This window comes from Antedon bifida, chromosome 4, assembly GCF_963402885.1.
Source record: "Antedon bifida chromosome 4, ecAntBifi1.1, whole genome shotgun sequence".
Classification (NCBI taxonomy): domain Eukaryota; kingdom Metazoa; phylum Echinodermata; class Crinoidea; order Comatulida; family Antedonidae; genus Antedon; species Antedon bifida.
In genome coordinates this window covers 26,251,531-26,270,719 of record NC_136229.1, presented here as the reverse complement: position 1 = coordinate 26,270,719, position 19,189 = coordinate 26,251,531, and the positions used below count along the sequence as shown (strand labels likewise).

Sequence of the window (19,189 nt, the reverse complement as noted above, 5' to 3'; positions counted from 1 at the left end):
ACGATTCTTGTGGATTACGGACAGTGGATTACTAATACTATAGTATAGGCTAATTTATGCCTAATGCATTTCTAAAACCTATAAGCTGGTCGTTTTCTGCTAGGCTTAACCAGATGTCCGATAATCAATCTTTTTCAGATTGCACCCGGGTGCTTAATTAACCGGCAAGAGGGAATTTTCCCAATTCATGACACTGGACAGATATTATTCGTTCTAGCTATCTTATTGGATTTATTAAATATAATGTCCAGCTTTTTTCAACTTTTCTTTGAGAAGAATGAAGTATTTATTAATATTTTTTGAAACCATGCCACCGAGTCGAGTGATAAATTGTGAACTTTACACAAAGTTTGAAGATTGACAAAGATGGTATTGAGGACGATAAGAAATCAACACTTTTTATGAATATATATCAAAATGACGTTTATGAATATTTATACGTGTGTAATATTATGTGCAATAGTTCTTAATCAATTCTTGTTAATTGAAACAGCTGGATCATGCAAAGGTGAGAAATTAATAAAAAGAAATAACATATTATTATATTTAATTTAATTAATGTCATTGGACTTTTGGCAAGAAATAATCATGATTTCTTATAGGCCTAGGCCCTAAACGTATTTTGCATAAGAAATATTAAGGTTAGGTTAATTTTGCTTTTTCAAATGTACAGTAGACAATAATATAAACATTTAATAAATAATATATAAATCCAAAGGCAAAATACTGAAAAGATGACAATGCTGTGGGTATCAGTGACTGGATCTCATTTTAATATATCTATTTTTATTTGATGTGGGCTTGAATTTCATTTTATTAATGCATTATGCCACCTGTATGTATCATATTCACAGACTATCTAATCTATCTAATTGCCCTGGTAGGCCTATTAATATTTTCCTTTAACATCATGACCCTTAACCATGAGTTATAAGTATGATGTAATATCCTGTACTCCATCTATGTACTTTTGGATTTGTTTGACTTGTAACCATGGGTACTGCATGTAGTAATAATTAATATCTACATCTTCAATTTTTGGCACACGGATAATCAGTTTCCTTTTATTGTTTTATCTATGAAAAATGTGTAATGTTATTATGAATGAAAATAGTTCTATAATGGTTTTAGGCCAACCGGTGTTGTGGGGACTTTATTTTTTTATTTCATTCATATCCAATTCCAATAATGAGAAACTCACCAATTACAGGATGGATAAATAATAATTTATAATTTATCATGTTTACAGTAAAAACTAAGTTTCCTTTGAGGCTTATATTAAGGAGTGGAGTTGTGAAGTATAACCCTGGCACTAGGTCAGGATTGAACCCTGCACCTTGGGATTGGAAGACAGTATCTTCAATTTTGGTTTGTCCTAAAAAAAAAGGGCAGAATCTAATACTTTTAAGTAAAACACAACTGTCTCTTTAAACTATTATTCTTTTACAATGTATTGAATCTAATCCTACAGTTGTTATTGTTATTTAACAGATGAAGCTGTAGAAAACACTATTGAAGTTCTCTTTAATAAAGATGGAAATATTCTACGTTTAGATGAGGTGTGTATTTATATTTCATTTCTACTCTTCATTATTATTATTATTGATGCTCATAAATAATAAACACAATATGACAGTTAATATTAAAGATATCTTTAATGGCGCTGCTGCGAATTTATAATAAATAAACCATGGTTCTAATTTTACCCTCTGTTGTACATGATATTCATTATTAAGTTACTATGGCGATGGTAAAGTGTAACATACATTGGGTTTCTTCTCTGGAGTCAATTTTTATGGTTAACTGGCTAATTTTTTAGAAGTACTCAAAGAATTAGAGAAATTGGGTTTATTTATTCATCTTTATTTATCAAGGTTTGGAGGAAAATACATCTTTATTAAAGTAAAATTATTTTGTTACATTTAAGAAGAAGAAAAAATAAATAAATTAGGTATTCATTAGAAAGAAACGCACACATTAGTCAATTGAAAGTCAAAATTTGTGAATGTCAAATAATTCTGTTTTTTTTTTAGTGGAATGACAAAAACTCTGATATAAAATTCCAATCAGTTATGGCCAATGGAGCAACAAATTATTGCCGAAGTCAACCATCTCTGTGTTCCCTGATAGAATACAATGAAACATCTCAGTAAGTATACTGTTGTATACCCTTGATTGATATATTGGACAGTTAATACAAACCTGTAGCCAGAGATGGGGACAGGGGAAGGGAATGGTGCACCCTTCTTTTTTTTTAGAAGTGCCCTTTTCAAGTACCTAACTTAGGAGTGTTGTACATTTTGCACTGATAAAGATGTTTGTATAGTTACCAAAGAAGACTACATTTCCAATGAAAATGAATCATTAAAATAATAAATTTTTTTTATCTTAAAAAAATTGAGTCATATCATATTTATTGTCAATTTATTTTGAAACTTCTAAGATCATATATAATATATCATTTTTATTTTATTATTAATCATAATGGACAATATGAAAACGTTCTTTTTTATCTCATTTTACCATGCCATTACAGTAATTGGCAACAATTGGCTAAAAAACTGTTTTAAATAAACCAAACAAAAAACTTAAAATAATTTTTTCTCTGCTTATAGTTAGAGTTATTCATTTCACAGTCTGATTATGTAATTGAGATGTTGTTATGATATCAAATGGACATCATACAATACAGTTATAGAAATTGTAATTTGTGTTTGTTATTGTTGCTATAGTCACAAATAGCATGAGTTACGTTATTGTTTGTTATCTACGCCTATAAGTGGATTAAATTGACACCCTTTTATACATGATTGAATTTGTGAAAGATAAACCATTGATTATATAAACATTTTTTTTTGGTTCTTTTGTTCACTAATTTATTTTATACTACTCTTACTTTTATTACTCAGCTCTGGAACCTTATTGTAATCATTCATTTAACAGTCTGATTATGTAATGGAGATACCAAATGAACATCATACAATACAGTATAGAAACTTTGGATGTTTGAAATAAAATAATAATAATATAACTCTACATTCTCTAATATTTAAATAAAGTAGCAGAGTTTTTTTTATAAATAATATGGAAGTCATATGTTATTCTATCGTAGACTTTGACCAAGTCGACTATGGACTTAGCTATGTTGTTTCATGTGTAATTCCAGTTCAAGTAATTAATATGAAAGGATATGTGTGCCAATGTTTACATTTTTACAAACATTAGGTCAAATCACCATCTAGAAATTGCATGAATAGGATATCCGATAATATTAAGCCAAAATTTGATAATATATACAATATTAAAAATATTGTACCTACAATTATTAATATCTTTCTGAGCATGCAATGTCATTTATAGCTGAATGACTTTAGATTACTCTAAATTAGTGATTGTTGATATTGGTCAAACACAAAATTAAGAAGCATAATTTAATATAAATACAACTTAATTAAATTTTAAAATGAAAAGCTTTAAAAAAGGAACCACTCAGATGTTTTTAAAATGTTGGATTTGAAACAAAATTGAGTAATATCTGAGAAACATTGATTTTATTTAGCACCTTAATTGCTTACAATACCTGGATAAACCAATATGGGCCCTTTCCCTTCTGAGGAGTACATACCTTATTCTTTTTTTGTCTCAACCTTGTATCTTGCAACGGTAATTATATTGCTGCAGCTAATTTTATTTTCATATCAATAACTGGAGTAATAGAAAATCGAGAAATTAAATTGTTTCTTATTGACTGTTGACTTTACCTGAGTATGAGCAATTTATTTCCATAGCAACATACATCATAGATAGGTACTAATATTACTGTGGCATTGTGCGATTTTTTTATACAAAAGAAAACGTATACAGTAGTAATCATCATAGGTAGATAGACTTAATGCGGTATAAATTGGTTTTTATCATGTTCATTACAATACCAGTAATTTTGTATTTATTGAAGATTTTTCAAAAGGCTATTTTGTATTATACATTAAAGTAGCTTATTGAGTGCACACGTACCAAGTGTGCTGGTGTCTTGTTGACGATCATAGTTTCTAGGTTACTGTTGCCAACACGTATTGCATTCTGGGACAAAATTTCACTAGAAAATTAAAACTAAATACAAAATTCCAGGAGTCAACTGGTTTAACTGTAATTTGCTTTCCTGTGTAACTAATTTACTGGTACAGTAAACTCTCCCAACACCAGACCAGAATACTGTACCGTAATTTCACAACCCCATTACACGTTTACCCCAATATACAGAAATTGGTCTTTAAAACAAAGCCAAAAATAACAAATTAAATCAAGTAAAAATAAATAGATTATTATTTTCAAACTTACTCTCAGTCTCATAAACTTTTTTCTTTTATAGTCCTTTTGAGGAAGATAACGTTGTTTTTATTGGCAGTACACCGACCTATTCAAATGGTTATGTAAAAGTAGAATTTTATATTAAATTAACTGGAATAGAAACTGTGTTTGATGGTTCCCTGACAACTTACGTCCTTCGAAAATCAACTCTAAAAAGTAAGTATTTATATATATCTTACAGTGTAATCATTGAATCTCCTCAGACAGATCCTTGTGATCATCCATCCTACTGTATGTATGGTCTTTCAAAAGAGGTGGCTAAATGCTATTAGAACCCTGTGAGGTTATCAAACATAGTGTTCTCAAAATGCACTTTAATATACTAGCAATGTATATTTAATACTAATAGTAGCTCCTCAGCATTTCCATAGTAAAGTGAAAAGTCTGAGTTGGGTTCCAAATGTGAACAATAAGGTATAAGAAAAACTTTATTATATCCAAACAGAAGAAATTACTGGATCTTGCAGTCAAACATACAAAACAACCATAACCTTTCATAATCTTCATTAAAGAAAAGAATACCCTTAACACCAAACAATCACGATATCTGTTTGTAATAACAGCAGGAACTCTCATACAGTACGTTCACTTCTGGGGATATTGTGACTGATAAAACAGGGCTGATAGTGACAAAAGATGTTTTTAGATATAATTATTAATGGAGTGAGCACCTCATCTGCCTCATTCTGGCTATATGAACAGCCCTGTAAAACCAGATATTTTGAACCAGCCCAAGAAAGTCCTAGTTTTGAAAAAGAGCCTGTACAAATAAAGCTTATAGACTTGGTCCCATTTGAATGTAAGGATGCAAGATCACTAACCAATTACGATGTGCTAGGTCAAATGTCACTTGTCATTGTTACTTGCACTGTGCTTCATCCAAGATGGGAACCAAGCTTAATGCAGTAACTACATGTTACCATGCTCCAAGTATAATACTATTATTAGTAGAACATTACTGTTTACATTGTTTCCACGGTTACCAGTCATCGTACATCAAGTTATTGATCAAATACCTATATACCACTTTCAATAATTGCACATGCATCATTTGTAGTAGTTGGTTTCATAATACGTTCAATTGTTTTTCATTTATTACCATGACAACTAATATAATTACAATTTACAAAATTATTCAGATGAACAGTAAATTACCTATTATTTGTTCTTATTTCTATGGTTTATCAATATGGAAATTATTTTAGAAATACACTACTAGATATTTGAAATGTAATATTTTAATTTCACCATTTCTTATTTCTATGTTGAGAGAGTCTTTTATTTTAATTACTTCTCAATAATGAAAATTACAAACAGAATACACTAATCTATTTCAAATTACTTCTTTTTATCGACAAAATAATTTAGTTCACATTTAAATAAAACAGCTCTGAGTGCACTAGAACATATACAGTAGAATAAAACACAGAACAGAGAAGAAGAATTTTAATTAATCTCATTTTGGGCACTTTCACCGTTTTATGAGTTTTGAGAGAATTCAATGAAAGCTTTTTTTCCACTCTTAGAAAAATATTATTAGTATATAAATATCGTGCACTTTGACCAATAATTCTATTGAAAAAAACAATTATTTACTGTAAAACCTGAAAAAAATAATCGCCCATTGTCTGTCAAACTATTTTTGTTTTTGTTTAAATGGTTAAATTTAATTTAATTTTGCCTTTTTGTAAGTAAAGTGACATCACAAAATGGCCTACACAAAGTAGTAGCCCATCTACCTTTTTATTAACTGCGGCTGAACAATGAATATAAAATTGAATGAATAATAAACTATAATCATTTATTTCAATCAATAATTTTATTTCTTACAGATATAACAGTAGAAAATGTGGAAAATTTGAATTTTAGTTTGAACTTCACAACCGCATTTGTTGATGGTGATTTGGTTACCGTGGCAATTGATAATTCTCTTGATAAGATAATCATACCAATAGCTGTTGTTGTGCTTTTGATTCTTTTACTAATAATGCAAGTTTTAAGAAAAACTCAGTAAGTATGTATGCTTGCCTAGGTTCTGGACGTTGACGGCTTTTGTAAAAATAATAAATTGGTACACATAGTGTGTCATACTTGAGCATAAGACTTGTGGAGAAAGTCTACAGGGTGGACATTATATAATAATTATTATCTACAGTCCATACAATTACAAAATGTGAACAATATTAATTTAAAAGTATACAAAAACAATGGAAAAGAAAAACTGAAACTAAAACACTTGTCATCTTTGATGAACTTTCATGCTTAACATAAAATTTGATGGACACACTAATACAAAACTTTTTTTTTCGCAAAAGTATATTATATACACTGATACAACTACTAATTATGCAACAGCTATGGAAAAATAACACATTTTAACAGTTCAAAGTTTGGATAGAATTGCTTTGGGTTCCTGCTGTACCCATCAAAAAATTTGAAATTTTAAACACTTCTTTTTGATTGTTTTGAACTGTTGTATGTTATATTTCTTTGATTACAGCGATGAATTAGAAGAATTGAAAAGAAAACATGGATATGGAAGTCGGACCAAAGTGTCTCCTGGAATTATTGAATTACAGAAAAAGGTTGAGCAGACCGAAGATGAAGGTGAGAAATAGAGTATATTTATTTAGTTACTTGTTTAGAGATTGATACATTTCTACTAGTAATATCTTATTTGCAACCAACTCTCAATTTAAACCCCAACAATTTTACAATATGTTTAAAATTTCAAAATGTACAGTTTGCGGTATGAAGCCACTGCTTTACCATCCATGGAGTTCAGGTCCCATCTGTCCACACCACGCCTTTTCTTTTTTATATTAGCAAAAATAATTTTCTTTGTATGTATGTGTACTTTTCCTACATTTTCTTGTATTTTTATAGTATTATTATTATATAGTATAGTTATTGCACCTAATTTTAATATTACACTATAGTTTGTGCAATAATGCATGATTGCTGTTTAATAATGATCTTACTATCTTCTGTTTATATTAGATTGTGGTGGGGGAGGGTGGTAATACCTTGATGGAAGGGGTGCAAACAACCCTCTTTCTTTTTTGTTGAGATATTTTCAACATATTTTCTTGCAAAATTACCATGAAACACTGTACTATAGTTGTATGTGATACTTTGATTTCTTTCTATAGTAATTTTTTTTAATTTTTCTACAATTAATGTGCATGACACTTCTCTTCTTTTGATATTTTTAGAGTAGTATGTATTTTTCTTTTTCTTCTGTGCACTTATAGGCTGTCATATGTCAGCTATGAAATGAAATTCAAGTATTACTGTAGGTAAATGTCTATAAACATTTCTTTTTTGTTGATCCAATATGAGTACCTACTGTACTACTACGTTTTGTAAAATGTTCTGTTTGTCTGAAGGAGGTGTCCTCATTCATCCCTGTAAAAGTAGTACTGTTTGTACTTATTTATTTTATGTCAAATGCATCAACAAAAATGAAATTTACTTTATCATAATCAATTATTTGAATCCAAATGAAATTATTTCATTCATATTTATTACAATAAATGCATCTCAATTTTTAATAAATTTACTCTCATAAAATAGTGTATTAATCTATCAATGTCATCCAGTATCAGTGATATTTATAGGATTTTGAAATAGTGGCGCGCTAGTGTTGCTGAACTTAAACCTATGTTCTATATTTTACATCGACTTTTGGGTCCATTGCTTATCCTCTGAGGCAGACAAATGTATACTATAAACATAGCAAATGAAGATTTCATTCGTAAATTGTTTAATCCAAAAATACATAATAAACATAAACATATTTACAATAGAAAAGTATATTGAATCTACTGTATGTTCAAATAAGTATGGTAGTGTTGTATTTTAATTTGTTCTATTTATGTTTTCTTTTTATTATTTAATCAATTTCATAGCATTTGTATGCATTACTAATCTCGTATTCGTTATTGCACTTGTGCACATACCTGTACTACTATTAGACTATTTCAAGGGAATTAAGACTCAAAGTAATACACTGTAGGAAATTATATATTATAACAACTATATTTACCTTCATTTCAATTTTAAATAAATTACAGTATAGGCTTGTTTTGGAGTTTTAAGCCATAGTGGCCTTAAAAATGTCAAACGCAATATTGATCCAAGCATTAAAGGAATCCATAAAATTAATCTAGCCTTTTCTAAAATTAATTTATTATTGTTATGTTTCCAATAACCTGAAGGTAATCATGTACAAAGTACAATGATATAATCTCATTTTACTTATCATATTATTGGCATTATCATTACTACTGTACATAACATGATTATTACTAATTTGAAGAGACATTTTCCTATGATCTATGTCAGTATGTAAAGCACATCCTAATAATTCAAGTTTTATTTTGTGAGTAATTGCATAGGCTAATACAAAGTTTAATGGTCAAGCATCTGACCCATATATATTATATTTATTATGTTAATATTTTTTAAAGCACAAAACATCCCTTGATTATTATCATCAATATTTAACTTCATTTTTCCAGGACCATATGTAAAACAGGTGCTACATCTATACCTGATATGTTTTTATCCTGTATAAATATGTTTGAAATAAATAAAAAAATTATATGTTTATAGCGGTACAGCATTTCTTGCATTTTTCAGAATTCTCAACCCTCCCCACAATCATGATAAATTATCAATAAGAATATTTTACTTGTGTCCTCATTCTCTAACATTAATTGTTTCTGCAGATCTTAACCCAGAGTCAAAGTACAACAATAGTGCTTATGGCCGTCATGGGCATGTGCCACGAATTGGGTTACCTCAAGGACCAGCTCCGTATGCTTACCCTAGAAGATCCTTCAAAACGAAGCCTATGGCGCAAGAAGCACCATCAAAAGTGAATGAGGTGGCACCACCACCTGCCTATGAAGAATCACTACAGAAGACATTATCTGAAGATGCATCTGCTAGAACTCAACATGTGCAAGAGAAGGAGGACGATGCACAAAAGCAACCAATACAAGAGGAACAACCGGTTACAGTTCCTGACCCAGTTCCTGATGTCAGTAGAAGGCTACCACCACTGGTTTCAATCACAAGAAAAGATCCAGTTGGAAAAGAAGATGACTCTTCCAATAATAATTTACAGTCAGTTGAAGGTATACCAGGCATAATTGAAGTAGAAAAAGAACACAATTACAAACCTTCAATGGAAAAAGAACAGCAACAGATCACATATGAAGAGAAACCTGAAGAAAGGAAGGAAGAGGTTGAACCTATTGTGAAAGACACACAAACCAATGACATTTCTGGTGTGAAAGATGGTGTTTCAGAGTTTCAAGAAAATGAAAAACCTGCAGATGAGATAAAAAAGGAAAAGAAACACAAAAAGCACAAGAAGCACAAACATCGGCATAATTCCGATGGAGAGAGTGAAAGAGATGGCCCCAATAGGTCGTCAGATGAAGGACATAAACGAAAGAAGCATCGCAAGAAAAAGAAAAAGCATCGTCATAAACACTCAGATAATGAAGAAGATGAAGAAAACAAGTAGATTTCTTTCATATTACTAGGGTGGTTCCTTTGATATTACTGGAGCTGTTCCTTTGATATTACTGTACTGGGGATATGTATGGGGTGATTTACTTTAGTTTTGTAAATTGTTCATATTTAGCATTTTACAGTATTTCAATTTACTGTATAGAAATAATTTATATAAAATATTTTTTATATTTTCAAAGCTGGGTTACCAAAACCTGCTTGTTCTGTCTTGTCCAACCACACTTTAGAAGACTACTATGTGAACACGATTTGTAAATTAATATATAGAGTTTTAATTATATGTTTTTAAGGGTGCTTTTTAGTTTATATAATTACTGCAAATACTACACATTACACTGTAATTTCTATAATTTTAATGACTATCATACAAATTGTAAATAATAAATATAGAGTTTGAAAGTGAACTAAGTTTACTCTCGAAGCTTGGTTGCCAACTAGGATGTAACGCAAGGACGTAAACGCAACGCAAGCGAATGGTGAAAAGCAACAGTTTGATCAAGTAACTTGTCAAGTCCCGGAGTCCGTAGTTCAAATCTGCTCTGATGTTTGGATTTTTTCTCAGAATTAAAAAAAGAAAAAAAACGCAACTCAACTGCGAAAGACTATTATAAGATTTTGTGTATAGAGAACATATTTTGTGTACGTTATCTTGAGTACAAATGTTGCCAAGAACCAGCTATTGGGACAGGGATCAAATTGATGGCAATATGTTGTGCTTATAAAAAGAACACTCATATTTCTGCCGAACAAACACTTTATATGTTGAACATGCAAGTCTGCTTACAGTATTTTATACAGATTTAAACATGTATTGTACCCAAAAACATGAAAAAATGAAGATTAATCAGACTTTTAAAAGGTCATTTTGCAGTTTTAATAACGTTTATGTAATGTAATTGTTGAACTCAATTTGTTATAAAGCTATTAAGATACTTTGAAATGTTGTCATCATGATATTTATTGAGAATATTGATTAAAAGAACCTTCATTAAAATGTATATTATTCATACTCTGTTGAAACGTTGTATTTCTGTTTCAAGTCCTTCACAATTATAGTAACAGAATATTATTAGACTTAAATTTGCATTTAAGGGCAGATCTAGAAGGTTTGGAAAGAGGGGTGGGTATGGGGCCACTCCTTTTTTGCACCTATAAATTTATAAAGCGGTAAGATGGGGGTGCTCTACCCTTCTTGAATTTAATCGAGGACGCAGACATTTAGCAGAGCTCAGGTAGCAATGGCCCATCCAGCCACCATGCCACCATGTTTGTAAAAAGTTCTCTGCTTTCAGACAATAAATACCAAATAGCAGGATATTGAAGAATAACGTGAATACCACAAGAGTATATAGGCAGACTCATATGGCTATAGGGTGATTACAAGCAGGCTCTGGCCCTTTATCTTGAAAAGAGACAACCAGCTAAAAGGAATATGTTTTTCTTTTTAGCAACATACACCCTATCATTTCATTTCATTATTTATTCGGTCTATTTCAGTGTATACATAAAAAAACTGAAATTAGGGAGACCAGGGTCAACCTAACTAAACTTAATCACTGTAGCTGAGCCGGTTGACCCAACCCCAAAGTCCGTTTACACCCCAAATGCACACTTTCCAACATATTTGAACTTCCAAAAAATCAAATTAAATGTAGAGTTGAAATACGTCAATCCACCACATTTTAAGTGTATATTATATACAGTACACCAACATAAACCATATCAAATTACAGCTATTATTAATACATTGACGAATGCCCAGCAACCAGATTCAATACAAATATGCTTGGTGGCAACCAAAATATTTAAATTAATTCGGCATTCTTCAATTAATTATGCAAGAATTGATTTTCTTTATATTATTATATGTTGTATTGTACATTCACCTTCTGAATTGACCCTCTAAAAACCATGATAAATTCTATATACTTAATCAGAGCCATGAGACACTAACTCACTATAATTTTATTTATTTTATTTTATTCAATATTTTATAAAATAGCGGATTATTGTGCAGAATGGCTTTAGCATTGTTAAAAGCTAAGTTATACCAAGGCAATCTAACAACAGGACACTGAGCTCGCCTTTGTCAAGATAGGAAATTGTAACAGTCCTTTGATCTTATATCTGGCTGCGACAAATACCAAAAGTACTGTACTATGGACATTTTCTCTGCGGCGCATGGTGTCTGTAAGGGGCGTGGAACTGATCGCGTCGCAGCCATACATAAACCCTTTGATCTTCCAACTTTCTTTAACCCTCCTGTTAATGGCGAATAAAATTTGCTGTTTAGGTTTTAAAATAAAATAAATAGCTTTAATTCTTGTAGGCCTACCAAATAGATAGACAATTGTCTAACACAGATACACTACACTATTAGTATCATTATTAGTAAAACATTTAAAAATTCATCTATTAAATAAAAAAAAACTAAATTACTGTTATGACAATCTATATAAAACTTTCTATATAATAAATATAATCTGTTTCTTGTATATAAATTTAAAAAATTGGCAATTCTAAAAGATATAAATTATAAAGTAAGCAAGCATTATTTATGTTGTGCTTAAAGACATGCATAGATACTTTTTCAACAATTTGCTTGTTTTAATATTATTTAATATGCTTTATTTAAAATATAATGTATATATGTTTTTGGCCCTATAAAGTCAGGCCCCACAATAAAATTACTCTTGGTTAGTTTTCTTGTCCTCTTCTTCCTTCTTTTCTTCTGGTGAGTTTCTACGACAACTTTCTACATCAAAGCAAGCCAACTTTTCTTGAAGCGATTCTGGTAAAATCATCAGTATAAACCCACCGACAATTAACACTGTGCCACCAATTTTTATCCACCCGAACGCATCATCTCTGAACACTAAATCAGCAACTGTAATGGAAACAAAATATTGTACAGTATGTATGTGTATTACAACAAACATGTGTTATTTATAATAAACTGTGTATGTAAAGAAACACAAATATCATCATAGGAAAATGTATGTAATGTAATGCGACATTTATATAGCGCTATTTCATGAAGAGCGCTGTGGACTTAGATGTTACACCTTTTCAACAACATTCTTCTCCCCTAAGGGTCACATTGTGTCATCGGCAGCCAACTACGACGCCATTATGTCTGTCCACGACAGTGTGTGTGTGAACTAGTACACCGGGGTAACCTCCTACTCGTCTCGAAAGATGTACTAGGTTCTTTAAAGTGCACACGAGCAATATGCATACACTGGACCTACGGTTTATAGTCCTTATCCGAGAAGACTTGTTCTACCACCAGAACCATGGAGCGAGTGAGCCTCGAACCCTTGCCAATGTTATGGCTATGGATTACGGTTCCACTGTCTTAACCGCTCGGTTAATGTACATGTTGGTATCACTAGGGCCAGGCCACGAAATGTTGATACTCGAAATCTTGGGCAGAAATTATGAATAATTCATGAGATTGCTTATGGCATAAATTAGGACATTACAGAGGGAACTATATATCCATGGACATGGATCGAATAGGTTGTACCAATAGCTTTTGGCAAGCCATCTTGTCTGGTGCAATTAAGATCAAGTTGTCCCGTTATCATAAACAGTGAGTTAAAAACAACCTTTTGGAACTTAATTAATAACAAACTATGATAACGAACCTGCATTTAGTGGTATACCAACCACAGTACCAAGAGCAATGAAGAGTGGGTATGTCAACGCAATTCCAAAGTTTACAAGAAAGTTGAACACTACAAAAGAGAAGAGAAAGTACTGTAGTTCCAAATCGCAAACTTGTATTCCTCTGCAACTCTTATTTTTCTATGTTCTGTACATTGTTATCAAATTGGTCCTATTATGTACCCATATGTACACCTCTATTCCTTTAACATGTTGTTTTTGTTTGCTTTTTTGTTGTTGATGGTTTATAGTAATCTGAAAGGGTGAATCCTATTGCCTGCTTTGTCTCAGTGCTGTAGCCACAAAAAATAAAGTGGTGCAGTTGTTGCAAGAAAAGGGAACAAACTCTGTTCAATCAACTGGGTTGTCAATAGGTCAGGTTGAAACCTTACCTACCGTAAACCTTACCTACCGTTCTGATTGAAACCTTACCTACCGTAAACCTTACCTACCGTTCTGATTGAAACCTTACCTACCGTTCTGGTTGAAACCTTACCTACCGTAAACCTTACCTACCGTTCTGGTTGAAACCTTACCTACCGTTCTGGTTGAAACCTTACCTACCGTTCTGGTTGAAACCTTACCTACCGTTCTGGTTGAAACCTTACCTACCGTTCTGGTTGAAACCTTACCTACCGTTCTGGTTGAAACCTTACCTACCGTTCTGGTTGAAACCTTACCTACAGTTCTGGTTGAAACCTTACCTACCGTTCTGGTTGAAACCTTACCTACCGTTCTGGTTGAAACCTTACCTACCGTTCTGGTTGAAACCTTACCTACCGTTCTGGTTGAAACCTTACCTACCGTTCTGGTTGAAACCTTACCTACCGTTCTGATTGAAACCTTACCTACCGTTCTGGTTGAAACCTTACCTACCGTTCTGGTTGAAACCTTACCTACCGTTCTGGTTGAAACCTTACCTACAGTTCTGATTGAAACCTTACCTACCGTTCTGGTTGAAACCTTACCTACCGTTCTGGTTGAAACCTTACCTACAGTTCTGATTGAAACCTTACCTACCGTTCTGGTTGAAACCTTACCTACAGTTCTGATTGAAACCTTACCTACCGTTCTGGTTGAAACCTTACCTACAGTTCTGATTGAAACCTTACCTACCGTTCTGGTTGAAACCTTACCTACAGTTCTGATTGAAACCTTACCTACCGTTCTGGTTGAAACCTTACCTACCGTTCTGGTTGAAACCTTACCTACCGTTCTGGTTGAAACCTTACCTACCATTCTGGTTGAAACCTTACCTACCATTCTGGTTGAAACCTTACCTACCGTTCTGGTTGAAACCTTACCTACCGTTCTGGTTGAAACCTTACCTACCATTGTGGTGGCTATGGCCCTGATTCTGGATGATATCATATTGTCCACCAGCATTTCAAGCTGTATGATTTGGAAAACAACCAATAACTACTTACCGACAGATAGAGCTGCACTGCCGCACAGATAGTCCCATGGCATAGTGTCCCAAGACCATGTTTCAACATCAGTGTAGTACAGGATAAGCATGATAGGCCAGAACAACACAAAGTCACAAAGACCAAGGACAGTAAGGAACAATGATACCTGTCCTGAAGTAGCGTCCCCCACATACTTCTTAAACAGCACCTGAAAGATGATGCATATACAGTACTTGCTTTTGGTATGGTGGTCTCTAATACGTTGGAGTTAAGTAATTGGGCAATTGGGGAAGGGTACATAATCAAATGAAGTGGTAAACTTAATGAAGTAGAACCCCTATTAAGGGGTCATCTTCAGGACACAACACCTTAAATAGGGTGTCCCACTGTAATTTACAAAATTGGAGGGGAGGGTCTTTCAGTAGTTTCACTGATAGAGGGCGACAGACTATAAATATAAATGAATTGACACAAAATGACAGAGATTAAGGGTAGTTGGGGTTAAAATACATTAGTGTATTAATTAGGCTGTAAGCTAGCTAAAGAAGTGTGCTTATGAAAGTCGGTCCCTTGTAAGAGGTTGAAATAAATGGTGATAATAACGGACAAGACAGCCACTTGGGTGAGGCGAGTATTACCTGGGAAGGGTCAAATTGACTAACCTTGTAGACTGCAGCACCTATGGCAGACCCTATTGAAAGGAGAATCCCAAGCATCGTTGGACCACCAAATCCATCTGCATACGATATCAATACGATGCCTCCAGTTGACAAAACAACAGACATACTCTGAAACATAAATATCCAAAATAATAGCAGCATCATTTTCGGAATGCTTTTTAAAAGGGAAGCATTTGGGACCTACTGTATTATAGGAAAATTTAATCAAATTCTAGTTTTCTACACGAACATAATTGAGTGTAAAGCCAAAACATCCTTATATTAATATTGAATAATGTGTTGTATTTTCATGATCTTTACAATAGAACCCCTATAATAAGAGGACCCCTTCAGGACCTCAACAGTGCCCCCTCCCCCTACTTAAAGGACACCTTAGAGTGTTTGGTGAGTTACAGTGAGTATACACATATGCTGTTATTATCCAGCCTCCATGTTCGACTGTTACCTCAATTACTTACCCTTACTGGAAGGAGTGACAGTTTTTCTTCAAGCCACACCCATGAAAGTATGTATATGAAAGCAGTGTTAGAAGCAAAAAGAGCTGTGACGTCTGCAGCTGCAATCACTCCCAAGGCCCGCACATACATGTAGTTGGTGATGCCCCAGCAGATGGCGAATGGTAAGGTCAGCTTTAAGCCTGTCACAATGGTGAGACCTTTACTGCCATAAACTGCCTGATCTTCACTGAAATATAACAAATATAATAAGAAATATCTATAAATGGAAAGTGAAAAACAACAAGATGGTCATGGACCATGTCAAAATTATTCTACTGCAGTTACTGCAGCAACTACAATTTAGGAGTATCCGTGACTGGTCACTTACAAGCTTATATGAATAAATTGAGGAGTCTGAGCTAGATTTCCTCAAAACAGAGCAGTTTGTGTTTACTCTTAACAAACCTGCAGCTATTTTCTGGGTAATCTTTCAATTGCTGCCTCTTCTTCTTCTTGAAACAAAGTAAAATCATGTTACAACTTACTACATAACCTGCCAAAAAGTGTGTTTTTTTTTTTTAAATAAGCACAGACAGTGACGACGAATCCAGGAAGTTGAAATAGGGTGGGGGATCCCCTTCCCCCTTGAATCGGCCGATGCCCAGATAAGATTACAGAGGTAATAATTGTCTATTGCTCGGCGTATAATACTGTTAATTTAAGTACTTACTTATAGACAGCTTTCAACCCAGCACGACGTTTATCTTTGGAGAGTAGCACAACTCCAAGTAGGTAGCCTGGATAACAAACTAACATCCACGTAGTTGAAAACCAGATCGTAAAAAACGGCGCGTCAAACGTATCCGAGTAAGTACTCTTGGTAAACTGCGTAGAACCGACCCACGACACACCAATTCCTATCACGACAATAAAGCCCAAGAGAGTCTTCCGTACACTGGAAGCATCATCGGGAATGACTTCCGGCTCATCTGATTCAACTAACTGTACATCCACTAAATTATTATAAGAAAAAAATTAGAATTATGGTACGGATCTGGGAAATGCTAGGCTTTGAAATTAGGGGTTAATTAGCCAATTTCATACCCATGTGGGTTTCCCGAAAGTGCTGTTGGGGTATGATTTAAAACAAACATTTAATGGACATTAGTTTACAATACATGCATGACTGTCATTTTATTATCTTGAATTTATGTTAACATTTGATTTGTATAGATTTGTTAATATAAGATTTGACATACTGAATGCACGCATGTACGTAGGCCTAGAGTGTCCTGAATGCATGCATGTACGTAGGCCTAGAGTGTCCTGAATGCACGCATGTACGTAGGCCTAGAGTGTCCTATACTATGGATCATTTATAATAGAATGGTATGATGCGAGTACACTTACTTTTTCAATGGAATGCATGCAATACGGTTTTATGGTATAAGACTTGGTTGAAATGATGGTGAACATGAAATTAGTAATGTTGATTACAGAACTGCAAAAATAATGATTTTAATTTATTAAAACCTTACAGGGAGTAATTACAGGGAGTAATATAGGCAACAAAATATACTTGTTAAGCGCCAACCTCTGAATAAATTTCAGGGGAGGGATGGTGGATTTTTCAATTATTTTTTCTCTATAATTTTATATATCAGCAACGTTGATTTATGCTATCATTTTATTAGAATTTTTGGTTTTTTTTTTTATCATAAAACAACAACAAAAACACCAGAGGTGACTCGAAATCGCGGGAGGGAGGTGACACTTAATATAACAAGTATATTTTGTTTGCCCTTAGTGTTGCAATTGATTGACATTGCAATTGATTGACATGGCAATTTATACAAAAATGTCAAAAACAAAATCAAATCGTATTAAATGTATTGTCATTGAAACACTATTTATACCTTTTCCATGATCATTGGAGAAGCTTTTGCTTGTTGGCTGTGACATGTTTGTATCTAGGCCTACCTCTGCAGTGACAGTATATTTAGCGCTCATTTTTTCTCTTATCTTGTGCCTCTTAGTCAGTCAGTCTATATTAAAAATGCAAGTCATTGAGTCCACAAGCAAAAAGAATATGTCTCGTCCTCGATGGGTTAGTCTCGTCTGGACAGGGGTGGATCCAACCAAGGGGCGCGGTTGTGATTGGAGCATGTGCACATCTTTTAAAATGACATTAAATACTGTATAACTACATTTTTATATCGATTTTGAAGGACTATTAGTATTACTGGCCTTGTATATGTTTGCCCGTTTGAAAAATCCTGAAACCGCTAAAATAAGGCCTAGGCCCTAGGCCTACTAATAATATAGTAGGCTACACATGTCCTGCTTATGATTAACCCTTCTTTAAAGAAAGGGTGGACTACGACTAGTCTAGGACTAGGCTTGATAACTGTAGGCTAGCCTATTCTGTGCTAAGGTCTACAGTACCACTACCTGAGTCCTTTCTATATGCCTAGATATAGGATACTACTACTCTAAACTAGCCTAGCTTGGACGAGGCCTTGCTCATCTACTAACAGTACTACTACACTAGGCCTACTAGCTAGGCCTTATGCCATTAGGCCTAGCTAGAGCCTAGAGACACGCACATTTGCTTCGGATTTCACTCTGTGTGAGAGAGCTGAGATATTATTAAATTATTAGCTTACATATCACCTAGCTAGGACCTGTGTTAACTCTGAAAGAAGTATACAAGAACAAAATCACGGGAATGCCATTATTACACCATTACATTCATAGGCTAGTCAACAACAAAGAACTTAGGTCAACAATCAATGCAAAAAAATAAACATAGCTTCCGAGCGAGTATCTCGTTTTCCACCACAAATTACACAAACAGGAGGCACGTGCTCTCCGGCTGATTAACATGGTTGAATGCGTGCGACGTGGTCGGTCCACCTGGTGATTATCTAATTTGCATAAAATATACAAACTACAATCCCGCCCAATTTTTTATTTCTTGAAAATCTTTTTTTTTAAGACTGGTGATTTTTTTTTATATTTGTTATTTCTGCATACTAATTGGCGGTGAAATTGTAAATAGGCCTAAATAATTTGAAAC

The 19,189-nt window shown here is 33.3% G+C and overlaps 2 protein-coding genes across 5 annotated transcripts; one reads left to right on the top strand and one right to left on the bottom strand.

The window, feature by feature from the left end:
- The first annotated feature begins 28 nt into the window (after positions 1-28).
- LOC144839124 (uncharacterized) lies at positions 29-9,907 on the top strand. Its single transcript, XM_078694434.1, has 7 exons — positions 29-508; positions 1,492-1,559; positions 2,034-2,149; positions 4,370-4,524; positions 6,201-6,378; positions 6,869-6,975; positions 9,102-9,907. Exons 1-7 carry the CDS (start codon positions 418-420, stop codon positions 9,905-9,907), a joined length of 1,521 nt encoding a protein of 506 aa, XP_078550560.1. The 5' UTR covers positions 29-417.
- LOC144839125 (solute carrier family 35 member F4-like) lies at positions 8,398-19,059 on the bottom strand. Of its 4 annotated transcripts, none has more exons than XM_078694436.1 (8): positions 18,777-19,059; positions 18,027-18,155; positions 16,841-17,123; positions 16,132-16,357; positions 15,656-15,781; positions 15,012-15,201; positions 13,566-13,655; positions 8,398-12,802 (listed from the first exon to the last, which is right to left on the bottom strand). In XM_078694436.1, exons 2-8 carry the CDS (start codon positions 18,118-18,120, stop codon positions 12,603-12,605), a joined length of 1,209 nt encoding a protein of 402 aa, XP_078550562.1. In that variant the 5' UTR covers positions 18,121-18,155; positions 18,777-19,059; the 3' UTR covers positions 8,398-12,602. The 4 variants fall into 4 exon arrangements, with proteins under 4 accessions (XP_078550562.1, XP_078550564.1, XP_078550563.1 ...); XM_078694438.1 differs by lacking the exon at positions 18,027-18,155 and adding an exon at positions 17,521-17,611; XM_078694437.1 differs by lacking the exon at positions 18,777-19,059 and adding an exon at positions 17,521-17,611 and having other exon boundaries at positions 18,027-18,231.
- Positions 19,060-19,189: the final 130 nt, after the last annotated feature.